Raw genomic sequence first — 15,300 nt, forward strand, 5'->3', positions numbered from 1 at the left:
TTTCCTGGGTAGAGGGAGGGTGCAGAAAAATGGTTCTATTTTAAGAAGAGCCTTAACTCTGAATATCCTTCACCAAACAAGCCACTGGAAAAGAGGGCACCATGCAACCTGTAAGCTTCTTTCTAATCCCACTTGTGCATGCGCTCCCACATACTTGGAAAAAGAAAGGGAGCATTATGATATTCTAAAGGTCTGGCAAGACTGATGTTTCTACTGTTTGGAAACATATCATTTCTCCCCATCAGAGGCATTTTAGAGTGAAGAAAATGGATTGTAGTTTATTCAGCTAGAGTTGTAAACAGCAAACACAGTTGAAACCCCCAAGTCCACCACCAGAATACCCTCTAGTGTAAATGAGGGAATAGATGTCATTAATACTGACTGTCTTAATAAATTAGACCATAGAATCCCTAACAGGGCTTGTTGGTCTTTTGAAAGTAAAATGAGACAATCTATTTTTGAGGAGAAACAGTGCCTTCATTTAAATGTTAATCTTAGAGGGGAGAAACCAAGGTTTATTCTCTGTCCTGCCCCAGATTTCAAGCAGGGAGCCAAATTTTAAAAAATATATTCATTCAAGCACCTAGCAAAATTCAAATGAAACAAAATAAGACTTGGGAATCTAGTAGTCACTAATCTTTCCAGTGATATAAACATCTTGAGCACCCTGACTTGGGAAGTTAGGTGCTCGTCTTCTGCAACCCAAAGCCCGAGAGCATCATCTACCCGGGGCTGCCACTGCACTGCAGGGGAGGGGGCTGGCACCCTCCGGGGCTGTGCCCCTGCCCACCCCAGCCAGCAGTGTCGAGACGGGGTGCGGAGCTGGCTGCTGGTGCCTTTCTCTCTCTGGTGACTGCAGGGGGAACCTGCCTGAATTTTAATAGCTGTGTTTTGGTCATACAAATGACATCATCTGAGGCTCCCCAAGATGCGATTACAAGACTTGCAGGCCCAACAAACACGTATATCATGTGACTGCAGGTGACTGGGGGGGATTTATACTAAGAAAAAGCTTAAATTGTATTTATGAAGAAGACAACTTTCCTATCGTTTTCCTATCTCGGTAAATTAGAAACACCAAGTGTATACACAGTCAATAGTTTATACACAGTACATTGTGTCAGGAGCTCTTCAAATAGCTTGTTTTAGATAATGCTGATATAAAGAGGGGAGAAATATTGTAATTCTACACATTGTTTTTCACATTTACAAGCGGTATGTGTAGTCTTAAGCATACATAGTCAAACTGAGATGTGGGCAATATGCCTAGCAAATTGTTATTAATTCAAAAAAAAAAAAAAAACACAAACAGCAATTTCAGAAGGGGGAAGAACTCTCTGATTTCATTTAAAACACAGCAAATTAGTTTTGACAGGGGAAAAACAACAAAAAAAAAAAAAACATTTGGAAAGGTCAAACTTTTTTTTTATCAAAGCTGAACATTCGCAATTTTATTCAAGTTGACATTATCATTTCAAATTTGATCTGTTATATAGAAGGGATAAATAAACCTAAATGAAATTTTAAAAATGAAACTCCAAAATTAAGCCTTTAATTTCAAGCCACCCTGAAAGAGTTCTCCTGTTTTAATTTTCTTTAATTTAGGCACTGGATAAAAAAAAAAAATAAAAAAAAAAAAACACCACAATTATTTCCACATCTCTCATTAAATTACCAAAAGTTCTCATAGAAAAAAATATTTCCAAGAGAACAATACAGTTCTTAGGCTTCGGGAATGTATAAAATACCACTATAATGTTGAAGACCAAAAATATTGTTTACAATGCCTGAAACTGAGGTACTTCTTTTGCTTTGTGTTTTTGATGGTTTGGGAAGCATTGTTGGGAAGACAAAATGAGAAGAAAATCTTTTATCCAGTTTCTGAATTTCAAGTTGGGCTGGAGACAATCTACAGTAAAAGAAACAGACTTATTAAGAAAGTTTTATTTTCATTCATAACAGAATTATGTTATTCATTAAATGCTTGTGGATGAAAGTTAGTGAATATGTTTATCTTCCAATAAATGCAGTTCTGCAAAATATTTTACTTTATAGTAAATGCACAACAGCAGCAACTTTTGTTACTTTACGCAAAATGTACATGAAAATGCCACATGATTTACAGGGCTTGATTCCATTCTCAACCCTCGTCTTCGCACTGGTTTTGGTTTAGTGGTGCGATTCCTCTTGATACTGGCTGAATTCCCAGTCTAAGTGAGAGGATAATCAAACATGCAGGGTGGTTGCTTTTTTCTTTTTTTTTTTTTTTTTTTTTTGGTTGTTGTTGTTCAGGACAATGAATAACAATGAGCTTCCCTGGTTCTAGCAGCTTTACTTCATTCTGATGCATTTGTTGTGGCCTCTCGGCTCATTAGCACATGCATTCGAGCTCCTGCTAAGCAAAACACAACCGCATCTGTAGATGAAAGTGCTCAGTGATTTTCATTCCTTCTGTTCCCACAGCTCCGTGCCCTTGACAACATCCCTGCATGCTCTACAGAGACAGCACCAAGTGGCAGTGTGCGGTAGGAAGGCACAATGACTCCTGGAGGCTCCACGTCTCTAAAACCACGCGTTGCGTGCACTTCGCACTTCGCCACGGTCGGGCAGATCTGCCAAAAGATGGGTGCTAGAGCAGGAGCATCCCTTCTGTTCCCCGTGCCCTACAGGGTGCCTGCAGGAGGAGGGATGCGTGAGTGAGGAGAATTCCTGCGTGCCTACCAAATGCACATGAATCTCCACAAGGACCAGCTACAGCCACAATATCGCCCTTATCTTACACTGATAAAGTCTGAAAACGCTGCAGCCCAGATAGCATATAAAATGTAACAGAGACCCTTGCACACGGAATTTCTAAGGAAGCAAAAAAAGCCCCCTTTTTGTTCCCTGTCTCTTCCTTGACCATCTCTCCCTCCCTTGCTTCAGGTTCAGAATCACGTCATAGAGTAAGCAGGTATTGCAGAGGTAAGCATAGTGAGTTACCCTTCCCGAGGGAGTCACACTTCTGTGTGCTGTGAGCTAAAGGAGGAAAAGCTGCCTTTCTGGCTTCGGTTAAACTGACAGAAGCTGGCAGCCCGGATCCTTTCGCCTTTGGTCCCACTTTTGTCTTTCTGCTTGTCGCGTGCAATAAAGCTTTCGATCAGCTTCCGTTTTTCATGCTCTTCTTTCAAGAAGAAGTCAACAAGAACAATCTTCTCCCTTTTGATCTGTTCACTGATGTCCTTGGGGATGTCAGGAATCATCCAATCGACCAGAACACTGAGGAACATCACCAAATTCTGCAAACACAGCAACAGATGTGAAGCAAGTACAAAAAAATCCCAAATACTCACACCAGAGTGAAAGAAAATCTTTGCTATAGCTATGAGGCGGGTATCAAACACATTTTTGCTGACGGTGTGTCATATTAAGCAGTCGACTAAGGCCTCAGTTCAAGAAACAGCTCATGTTTGTGCACAACTTCCCCTCAGTGGAGAGGCTGAATTAAACACATGCTTCGGTTGGGTTTGAGATGGGAAAGGACTTGGATTCATCAAATGATTCACAGCCTAAGTAGCTAAAACAGCCGTATTCTTTAAAGGCATCCAAAGATGCTCAGATCTGAACATCAAATTCATTGAGACTGAGTTCAGAATCCATTACTACGAGGGCAACGTCAGTGAAAGCTTCCTCCAACATGATCATACCCATGTGTTTCCAATGTGTCCTGAGCAGACAGCAGACAACTTTAATGGTCGTTGTGTTCTCAAATCCTTCTGTCTGCTGACAAGCAGAATATTCTTACACTACCGCAGTGTGCAAACCACAACCCTGAGCCTTAAGTGTCAATGTCATTACAGGTGATGCTCATACCACAGAGGCAGGAAGTAGATCAGGCCAAAAATTTTGCATGTTTGTGAAATTCATAGATAAATTATGCTTTGGGGCTTATATTATCATGATAATGCTTTGAAAACTACTGTATTGTGTAATGCCTCAAAATGTGTGCGAATGTTTGCTGACAAGGCTACCAGCATGACCCCTCCATCCCCTTCTGAGACAATGGAGCTAATTAACCAGGGAATGTACTCTGGCAGAACTCTGAATCCCAGCATAACCAGTTGGTTTCAAATGTTTTTCAGCCAGTGGTGGAAAATTACTGAAGTTAGAGAAAAGAAGCAGAAGAAGGCAATATAAATCAGGTGAAAGTCACGTTCACACTTAGGACTATTTGGCAGGTGAGGAGAAAAGAGGCAGATTTCAATATGAGGGGTGGGCCCAATCTGACTGCAGAGGGACCCCAGATCATGGAAGGAGAGCAGAAGGCTTGTGACCTTTGGAAGGCAAGTCATGATAGCAAACCCCTTGCCAATGAAATCTCCATACTGGGGAGAATTTACTCCATTTCCTGGTGGAAAGTAGCAAAATACCTTGGAGGATTTATTCCTTCTGTTTATTTCTTCCTTTGGGTAAAGAACAGTATTTAACAAACCTACATAGTATTTATGTGCTTTTTACAAGTGGTGCCCTGAGAGTATAGAAGCTGAGAGAGCCCACTTAACTGTAACATTCAAGAGCCTGGGGTGTTTTGGGGATCACTGCTAGTGCCAGGGGCTAGCGCAGGCTGTGGGGCTTCCCTTCCAGAAAGGGAGAGGAAAGTCTGCTGAGGGAGGGTACCACATTGCTCTGAAGGGAGAACCTGTGCTGCAAGCCGCTGACACCTCAGCAGGCTGGGTGCAAGCGCATCAGGATAGGTAACTGCAAACAGAGAAGCTCTACAGGACATGGGCTTCTTTGGCACATGGATTTCAATCCATTTATTATGATATTTCTGTGACTGAAATTGCAGAAACTCAACAGACTTACCTGAAACAGAATAACAAAAGCCAAGCGAGCAGCTAAGACGGCCCAGTATTGTTTAGAAAACTCATACTGATTTTGGGACCAAGGTGGTTCTCTGTAGTCTTTGAACCTGTTGATGGAGACAGCTCAGTTGTCACACACTTCCAGCAATCTCATTCTGCACCAATTGCTTTGATTAACATGATTTTCCAATCACAAAACCTAAAGAATCAAATCCTCCAGATGTTCCTACTTCAACACTGACTGTGAAATACAACTCCAGAATTAGAGCTGGACTATCTCCACTGAGTTTAGCAAGCTTATTCTGGTTTTCACAGTTGTAATGAAAATCAGAACACTGTTGTAAGTTTGGAAATTTCCAGATTTTCCAGGATTTACAAACGTCCTTTTTTTTGTTTTGTTTTGTTTTGTTAATGTTAAATTGATATCACTATACAGGGAACAAAGGGTTGAAATTAAAGCAAAAAAGGCATTTTCAGACTAAAGGAGACAAGCCTGCATTCAGCTCACCTAAACCTTGATTAATTTAGGGAATAATTCAGCTCATGTAAAATCTAACTCACACTTTGGTGGTACCTGTCTTTGCATTAACGGCAGGGGGAGCCGTGGGAAAGGCACTTCCTAAATTAACTGTCTAGCCTTAGACAGGATAAAACAGAGCCTTAGTGGTTTGGTGTAAAGACTGATGCTTTTAGTTTTATCATCAATCATTTAGAAGTAAAAAACAGGCTAATAAAAGTCACAGATGCTCCTAAATTGGGAAGTTTTGCAAATAGCAGGAAACACAGAAAGCAATAAGAAATACAGGCAGGAAACACTATGAGAATAATCTGGGGAAATGGAAAATAATTACAAATAAAACAATTGAAGAATCTTTGAAAGGATGGAGTTTGAAAGAAAATGCAATGAAAATAGCCTGGAGCTTACGATGGCCAGCAAGTTAGCACAAGTTTGAAATATGGCAGCAGGACAGAATAACTTGTAGATGTATAAACAAAAGGCACGATGGTGCTGCGGGGTATTAGCCCTTCTCTGAACAGCTCAGGTAAAGCCACACCTGGAATGCTGCATTCAGCCATTCAGCAGTGGGGATTTCAGAGGGGAAAAAAAAAAGGGGGGGGGGGGGGGGCAGAAAAAAGCAAAATTAAAAAATAGCAACAAATTGAAGGCAGTTCAGCAAAACAATCCAGGGGCTGAGGAGACTGACTCAGCAGGAAAGATTAAAGAAGAACACATGTATTGCTCCACTTTGGTAAGTAACAGCCACAGTTGGACATGATAACCATTCACAAATTGTGCCCTTAGGACTGAAAGGGATAATTTAGTGCTGTTCACAGTGTTTGACTAGGAGTAATGGGATGAAATTAAGATAGGGAAATCTGTTTTGAATACCACAAAACCCTTCCTGACAGTAAGATTCATTAGACTGGAAAAGCCTCCATTGGGGGATAATGGAGAAGGTTCATATATAAAATCTGTCAGCTTCAGTTTGCAGGTGCGCTTACCAAAATTACCTTTGGGTTCCATCCACATGGTTTTGCATGTTAAATAATACATTTGCAAACCCCGCCCCCCTATATCCCCCACCCCCCAAGAAATCCAGTCTGAAATGCTGAACATAATTCTGTGCTGCACCTTCTCGAGACAAAGGACAAAAGGTGCAACCCACAGTGGGGAGAGGGAGGAGGAAGAGGAGGAGAAAACTTTAAACTAGGGGCTGTATTCATTTATTGAAACACTATCTGGGCTGTGTTCGACCTTGGATTATTTGTTTCGTTCAGTGGTACGAGCACAGCAGCCGAGCTCTCCATCCTGTCTTACATGGGATTTCTGTTTGGTCCCATGCTGCGCCTGCACTATGAGATTCCTCCTCTGGCACCTTTCTGTACAATGTGGGCTCCTTCGTGTTGCTCAGATCTGTGTATGAGGACCGCAGCGGGGCCAGAGTCGGTTCCCCTGAATTTAATCTGCTTGAACATCAAAGCCAAGGAAAACCACTGAGCTTCTTGTGGATTTTGCCTAGCACTATAAATCATTCCCAGTCTTGAAATAGAGCCCAGGTTCCCCTGGAAGGGTCACCAACTGTGGTGGGTTTTCCATTTAATGTACTCCGAGCTTCACAAAATATTTAAGTGTTTCAGGACATCAAACCCTGTGGAAATTTCACCTGGCTCAGCTGGAAATCACACTACTTATGATGCCTGAATCTACATTCAGCAGAATACTAGCAAATGATTTATGGTGAAGGGAGATGTCAGAGCTATATAGAAGGTAGCTGAGCCTCCTCCCCACCTCCCTTCTTAATTATTCTATGGCACCTGGGACCTCAAAGTGCAATAACCCAGGACTTTTCTAACCACTATATTCTAGAGGTAGTTTATTTTTTAAAGACCATCTTTTCCTTCACCTCTTCAGTTCTTCACTCTTAAAATATTTGATTCAGCAGGTATGGTAGGAACAGCAAACAAGTGGTGCTGCAAATACTGTTGTGTTTCACAAATAACAACTTTAATTCCACTGAAAAAAGGACAAGAATATGAAGTAGTCAGTGTGGTTTAAGAATAGAGTACAGAGAAGTTCTGAGGGAAAAAATAAAAATGCACACTGAAAGTACAGAAATATCGAGGAGGTGGGGATGGATGGAGAGGACCAGGCAAGACAGACAAAACTGAACTGAAGCCAGAGCTAATAGAAATGTGCTAGTATATTCACAAGTATATTATATGGGGAAAAAGTAAGACTGGTAGAAAAAAATCAAAATGTGTATGTAGGTGGAATCGCAAATCAGTCTAAATAAGCTGAGCTGTTTAATTTCTTTTTTCAGGCTGTCTTTGACATGAAATTGAAGAAAACATGACCGAATGACTAGGAAGTAGTGCTTCAGCAGTGCAGGAGTATATAAGGATTGTCCAGGGAAAAATGTTAGAATCCACCACAGATCACTGGGAATAGATGAGATGAATCCCAAGGCATTAAGAAAATTAATTAATTCAAAGACACTTGATAAATTTGCTGAATATTGGATCAGACTTGTGTTAAGGGAAAAGTCCTTTTAATGACTCCGTATATTCTGCTTGCTTCTTTTCAGTGTTATCAGCATGCTTTCATGTACTCCATTATCATACCAGATTATAAAGATTAAAAGGGCTAAACCAATAAAAATGTCACATAACTTAGCAAGGATTGCTTTTAATTTGCCTTCAGCTACAGAGATGTTGTTCTGCTCTGAAAAAAATCATTATAACTAATGCTATGCGTCAGAATGGCGTTACAGCAATGTTTATTTGGAAGCAGTGTCACAGAGTTCGTAGCATTGTAGAAAATGTTGCTCAAAATATTCAAAGAATGTAATCTGGATGTTTGGTGGGAGAGTTGTTTCTGGCTTGTTATGGTTATTTTTAAGATACCTTAATCTCTGGCAATGCCCATAAGGAGCAAAATGGAGGCTTATTGTAACCACATTTATCTCCAGAGGTCACAGAAATCTAAGAATAAGAGAGGTCATCTTGTTCCCAACGTATTTGCCAGAAACAGAAAAACATATTTTATTTCCATCTTAAGGGACAGTGTTTGTTGCCTATCTCTTGGGACATGAGCTAGATACGCCATATTTTATCACAGTGATAGTTCTGTCCAAAACTGAGATTTTGATAAGATTCAAATGAGGCGGGTGATAATGAGAAACAGTGAAGTTGGATGCTGACATCTTTGCCTAACTGTTTCCTGATAATGCAACAGAAACGCTCTCATAGTCGTTTCTCATTCAGACTGGTAGTACTCATATGCTTCTTTTTTGCAATCAATGTTTTCTTTTTTCTTATAAAAGAAACACAGACTTGATATTATCAAGCAGACACCACTTTTATACCTAATGTGGATTATTCCCTTCTCCCTTTATTTTGGCTCTGTTGAATCCATGCTAATCTGAGGAGTGCATTTCATCACTGTTGTTTATGCACACATTTCCAAATACACTGGCAGTCAGACACCATAAGCAGAGACCAGAGACTGAGACCAGGTAAACAGTACCAAAGTGAAACTAGCAAAGTCACAGTGAAGTAGGAGACCCATAGGGACTGAGATGCCCGTTGAAGGAAAACACAGGCTAATTTGGCAATACAAATTAAATAGGGCTAGGAACTGAGAGCAGAAAAGCATTTCACAGACTTACAAGTCTGTCAGAAAGTACAGATACTGCATACTCTCACATGTAACATTATACTAAGAAATAAACCCTAGCAACATACTGAAATGGGGAATAGGGCTCGCAGCACACAACATTTTGAGAAAAGAAAGAGGACAGGCCCCAGGTTTAAGGTGTTTTACCCTATCTGCCACAAGCAAAGCAGCAGATAGAGCACAGCATGCAGCTTTAAGCACTGGAGAGCTATTTTTTCCTTTCTGTCTGCCCTTACTTCTTATCTGACCTCCTCCCAAGAGGCAGCAGAGATTCCTTAAACAAAGTTCCTGACAACAGGAAATGGTTGTGCTGAGTTATATGCTCTCTCTTTACCTGCTTAAAAGTTAAGAATCTTATCTGTGTACTCATCTAGCCTCTCTTGTAGTCAAAGTAAGACGGTAGGTACATCCCAAAGGCAATCCCAAGAGCAGTGCCTGAGTTAGAGGGCCAGATTTCTCTCCAGATTTACTCTGCTTCCAGTGAAGGAACTGAGATGCATAATTTTTGTAGGTCATAGCTGGGTGAGATAAATATCCTGCTTAAAATCAGTGGGATCCTGAGTATGATTAAAGTTTACTTGCACAGGAGCAGGAGGTAGACATGAGCAAACTACATTGAATAATGCCAGCTTTAAGACTTCTTTCTTTAAAATTACTATATTATTATATTTAATACATTCTGTAAGTTGGGTGTTGATTTGTAGGCCTCATTGAAGAACTTCCATCTACCCCTTCTCAAGCTATTTGAGCAAAAATGTCTTATTCCCTAATAAAATCAGAATGGAAAAAACCTTGATTTTGTGAGAGATAGGTACGTAGTTTACATTTAGAAATGTACAGTCATTTAGAAGCAAGGGGAGGTTTTCAGTTACTTCAGGAACCTAGCTAGAATATGATCCCTTATATAATCACTGAAAAGAAGTAAACTGTTCTGAAAGGCAATTTACATCACCTGTTAAAAGCATAATTACAAAGTCAGTTTCTTTCTTTGCTTTTAAGTGACTGTTTCTAAATTAATTTATTTCTAGAAAGGTAAAATCAGTATATACTTAAAATTAGTTGAATTCTGTGGGGTTTTTATTTTTTTTAATCAAAATGTTTGATTTATTTGAAATATTTTCTCTCCCCAACTTAACATGAAGACCAAGACAAAAATGTGCATCCTAGCTAGCTTTAGTTACAAGCCTTCGATGTCACACTGAGAACTGTTCCTGTAGATTTACAGGAGAGACTAATAGTCATAATTTAATGGTAATCCCATTAAAAAGTTCCATTTGTGTTATCTATCGCTATCTACTCTGTAATTACAATCTCATAGAACCATAAAATGGTTTCAGTTGGAAGGGACCTTAAAGATCATCCAGTTCCACCCCCCCTGCCCCGGGCAGGGCCCCCTTCCCCCAGCCCAGGGGGCTCCCAGCCCCGTCCAACCTGGCCTTGAACCCTTCCAGGGAGGGGGCAGCCACAGCTGCTCTGGGCACCCTGGGCCAGCGCCTCACCCCCCGCACAGGGAAGGATTTCTGCCCTAGATCTCATCTAAATCTACCATATTTCAATGTAAAGCCATCACCTCTTGTCCTATCACTACATGCCCGTGTAAAAAGTCCTTTCTTCTTTAAGAAAATCTTTATATCAGATATGCAGAAATGCAGAGATCATTGGAACTAGTAATGAAGAAATCCATCTGCATTTTGAACACAGATTTATCAAAGACCAAGAATTCAAGTGAATGGGAGGAAAGAAGAAAGAATCTGGAAGCTCTAACTGGAAAACACTACTTGATAGTATTTGCAAAATCAGCATTATTTTCTGCCAGTATCTGAGCATTCAATTAACCAGTACTGCAAGAAAATCTCATGCTAGATGGTATGTGAGTGTCACCTGTGAGATTTGTCTCATCATTCTGCTCTGCTTGGTAACTGATTTTGTGCCCTTGTTTTGACACTGATGCTGAGAGAATATAGTGATAGATTTTGAGAATCCCACCTTTGGCATCTTAGCAAAAATTTGTTCTCTGAGTTTTCACACAATGAAAGCATGAGAGCAAAGGCCTGAGTTTGAGAAAGGTCACCAGGAAAGACAGAAGTGAAACTAGTTTTAGAACCAGGACAGGTTCAGATGGCAACTATCAGGATTACTAGATTCAAAAACCTTGCCATGCATCAGAAAAAGACAGTGAACACATGTAAATGTATTATGCATCAAAACAAGAGAGGCCAATTAAAGACCTGTGTGTAGTAAAAGCCATATAAATGAAGACTCTTCTTCCAAAGAAAATGGAAGACCAGGTTCTGTGATCATTTCTTGCCATTGCAAAGGCTAATCCCAGTGTGATTTCAAGGGAGTCCAAAAAGAAGGTGAGGCAGGTTGTTAAATATAACACTGACCTGAGGAGCTCAGTTTTGAACAGCATTGGGTTTTACTGTCTTAAAACAGCTCTTTGAATTTCTGCATATATTTATAAAAAGGCAAGGTTACTTTGAGAGCCCTAGAATTATGTTAGTAATTTCTCGTGCAAACTGGAACTATGCTATAGGTATCTGCACTATGGGAGGAGTGGACTAGACATTTTGGACGTATTTTAAAGGAAGTTGAGCCTTGTTTCCCCTGTGTGAAATGGTGAATTTGAAATATAAAACATGTAGCTGGGGAATGGTGCAGGTTTTAAAGATGGGCAGAAAATACTGAAAACTCAGATCTTGTTAAGTAAACACCGAACTTAATAAAGAAAAAGAAAGCCTGATTCTAATTAGTGGTGTCCATTTTAAAAACTCATTGTTTTTAATGAAAGTTTTGTCTTTCAATAAAGAAAGGAATTTTTTTTAGTTTGTGTAAGTCTGCCTAACTTGTTTATTTTGTCATTTAATGCACTGGAAAGCCAAAAAATACAACACCTAAAAGCCTTCTGACATGATGAGAATACTGTAAAAGATGTACTCATAAAACACCTTAAAGGCACAAATATTATTAGTTCCCACTTGGAAAAACTTTGTCTGACAAAAGACCCAAAGAAATTACTTTGACTACGCAAACTATCATTAGAAGTACTTTACCTGCAGAATGAAACATCATGTGCAAGGAGGGAGTCTTCTGGCTGCGTTCCAGCCTTGAGATGACTGACGTTGAAGTATGAAAGTGTGTGATTGATGAAGCCATGCATGGTTCCATTTTGACTATATGCATATTGATACATAAGGCGTGGAATGAAATCAGATGTGACAGCAATTACAAAAGCCTGAGAGGAAAAAAAAAAATAACAACCAAAAACCAGCTTCATGAATGTCTAATGTGTTTCTGATTACGTTAATTCAGGTGATAATTTTAATGTTCAATTAAATTTAGAGTGGTGATAAGGTGAAATTTAAATGGCCAGACCTGGTGCAGATAGTATACTTATATAAATGCACAATAACCTGCTCTGTCTCTCCAGGGGAAGGTTGTACTTAGGGAAGTGGAATACGTCTGATAGAGTAGCAAAAGCAATTAATGTACTGTACATTTCTCCAGCTCTTTCCATCCCTGGAGCCATTAGGAGGTCTATCACTAGTTTAAAAAAAAAAAAAAAAAACAAAAAAACAACTACAAGAAGACATAATAGCTAGCTGGTATAATTTGGACTATAATTTGGTGTAGTTACATAGTGTTATCAGAGATAAACCAGTTAAGTGTAAGGTAGTCATCCTCCATTTTCCCCTCTGCGTCAGGATTTACACATCTGACATTGGTGGATTTCATGCTGGTATAAAACTGGGGTATAATTGTGAAGTGAATCAGACACAGATGTATCTAGATCATACAAATAAGAATTCATTGGATTAATTTAAAATTACAGTTTGCTAAATAGTTTTTCTGCATCAGTATTATTCAGGTGGAGAAGCAGAACTGAGCACTCAGTATTTTTTTTTAAATTGGTTATGAACATATTTGCATTTCTGTCAAGAAAAAGTAACTAACTGATATTTTAATGGAATCCCAAGGAAATAAAAATGTTCAGAGTTTGTTTGACACAGAAAACAGTCAAGGATCATAAATCTGTCAAGTGTATTCAGATAAAATCGAGGAGGCTGCAGACTTTTGCTCATCCAGCACAGATTAGTTCTGGAAACCTGAAATCTATGTCTGATAGCAAAATTATGGATATGTGCAGGGCTGCACAGATTTCCTACCTTAAATCCTGGAAACTGCTGAGCCATAAGTGAACAGTGCTCCACCCAGGTCAAACAACATTGATCCTCTGGAGGCATTATAGTTCTCCCATTTGTAACGATAGCATACATACTGCTACAGAGTGCTCTTGTGCTAGAAGCTATTGTACCAAATAAATTGCATAACACCTCTGCACAAGTTTCCCCTTCAGTAGTGACAATCACCCACCTTTCTAAAGTGCGTTGATGTCTTTGGTATTTTACTGTTAGACTTGATCTTAAAGGTCTTTTCCAACCTAAATGATTCTACGATTCTATGATCTGTGGGTCAGAACCCCACTAGATAGCATTGATTAAACTCCTAGGATACAAGTCTTTTTTATCTTAAAGCATATACAGGAAAATTTTACTTAAGGAATACATGTAGAACAATAAACATAATATATCTGTACACCAGATTTTATATATATAACATATATATATATATATGTTCATGTACTCATTCTTGTTCTATGATATATTTTTCCATTAAGATGTTGTAGCTTGGGGAGTATGTAAACAGAAAGCTACTCTTACAGAAATACTTCTTATAAGAATTAGTCTTCATGTCCTACATAACAGAAGGGTAGAGAGAATGAGATGAGTGAATGGTTACCTCGTTTATAATTAACTCGTGCTTGACACTTGCACAATAATGAACTGGATAATTTAGATTTTACAATTGATAAAATTAGATTTCACATTTAAATTATGTTGGAGGGACAATATAAGCTCCTAAGATCACGGTTAGAAACTGGTGTAACCAAATACTTACATTAATGATAACTGAAAACTTTCCAATACCACTCAAAATGTTATACCAAATTCCTGCAAGTGAAAAACAGAACTTATTAATGGATCTACTACAATTTTTCTTCTTTTGTACTGAATGTTTTGTGCTGTCTTCACTGTATTTTTTTTTTTCCATTACTTACCTATATCTTTTGCTCTTACTGTGTCTGGCCTCCTCAGTTCAGTAACAAACTTTTTTGCATCTAGCCGGACTTCTATGATGTTGTTCAGAAGAGCAAAGAGAGGTGCCAGAGGGAAGGAGGCAACAAAGAGTGTGACAAAGCCAAACTGGATAACTGGAAGAGAAATATGCAATGCTTTTTGATATCTTCTGAAGGGAGCTGGTAAATACAGCTGACAGCAAATAGTTGATGAGCCTCATGGGTTACAAAACCCATAAAATTCCACTTCACATTTTAGTCCTAGTAATAGATATCACAAAACCAGGCTACTGAAAGAAAGGTTTGTCACTGTGCTTTATGAATATTTCTAATAATGCTTCTAGTCTCTAGCACAAACACAAGCCAAAGTAAATAATACATTTAATAAAGCACAAAGGGCTCGAGGTGTATTCTTCTGCATTTTTACATAATTAACTGATTAAGACTGTCCTGCTCTTCACCAACCTTTTGCCTGTAAGGAAAATGATACACAAACAAACAAGAGGAGAAAATCTACAAGATGTCAGTGTTTCTTCCCAGCTTCCTTCAGAAAACTGGGTGGCAATCTAAGAGCAGGAACAAAATACGTATCTTTGTGGATGCATAAGCCTGTAGTATCATATAGCATTTTCATCCCTCCCTGTGCCACTGATATCCTCCAAAGTTAGAAATCTTCCTCTTGAAGTCCTAGCAAATGAGAGTCATATTGTTTTTTGTTTTTGTTTTTTTTTTTTTTTCCCCCTGGGTTTGCAATTTGGGTAAAGTAGTTTGGGAGAAAGATGACACTAGTCCACTGGTCCTAAAGAACAAGCAGTATTGAAATGAAGTACAGACCTCCTGAGTTCTCCGTGCTTGATAGAACAGATACACAACTAATAGGCCTGAATGTTTCCACAGGGGAAAAAAACAGCCAACCAACAAACCGAAGAAAACCTTCTCACTTTGAAGTAGATGGCACATTTTGTATCATCTTGTTCCCAGTACTAGACTCCTAGAACCACAAAATTCAGCTCAGCATCCACAGTATAATGATATAAACAAAAAGACCACATCATTTTCTGAGTGAATTATGCTTCTTTCCTAGGGCATAGGATGACCAAGACAAATGCAGATGCAAACAAAATACCTTCTAAGTAGCTAAG

General features: G+C 39.2%; 1 protein-coding gene across 1 annotated transcript in view; it reads right to left on the bottom strand.

The window, feature by feature from the left end:
• Window positions 1–1,646: 1,646 nt before the first annotated feature.
• ANO2 (anoctamin 2) overlaps window positions 1,647–15,300 on the bottom strand; it is a 193,628-nt gene continuing 179,974 nt past the window's right edge. The window contains exons 21-25 of the mRNA XM_032995065.2: window positions 14,141–14,293; window positions 13,981–14,033; window positions 12,075–12,256; window positions 4,846–4,951; window positions 1,647–3,278 (exon numbers count right to left, since the gene is read on the bottom strand). Coding sequence (XP_032850956.2) covers window positions 2,997–3,278; window positions 4,846–4,951; window positions 12,075–12,256; window positions 13,981–14,033; window positions 14,141–14,293 — 776 coding nt within the window. The 3' untranslated portion in view covers window positions 1,647–2,996. The remainder of the gene's footprint in view (window positions 3,279–4,845; window positions 4,952–12,074; window positions 12,257–13,980; window positions 14,034–14,140; window positions 14,294–15,300) is intronic.

Source organism: Tyto alba, unplaced genomic scaffold (genome assembly GCF_018691265.1).
Source record: "Tyto alba isolate M040663 unplaced genomic scaffold, T.alba_DEE_v4.0 Super-Scaffold_21, whole genome shotgun sequence".
Lineage (NCBI taxonomy): Eukaryota > Metazoa > Chordata > Aves > Strigiformes > Tytonidae > Tyto > Tyto alba.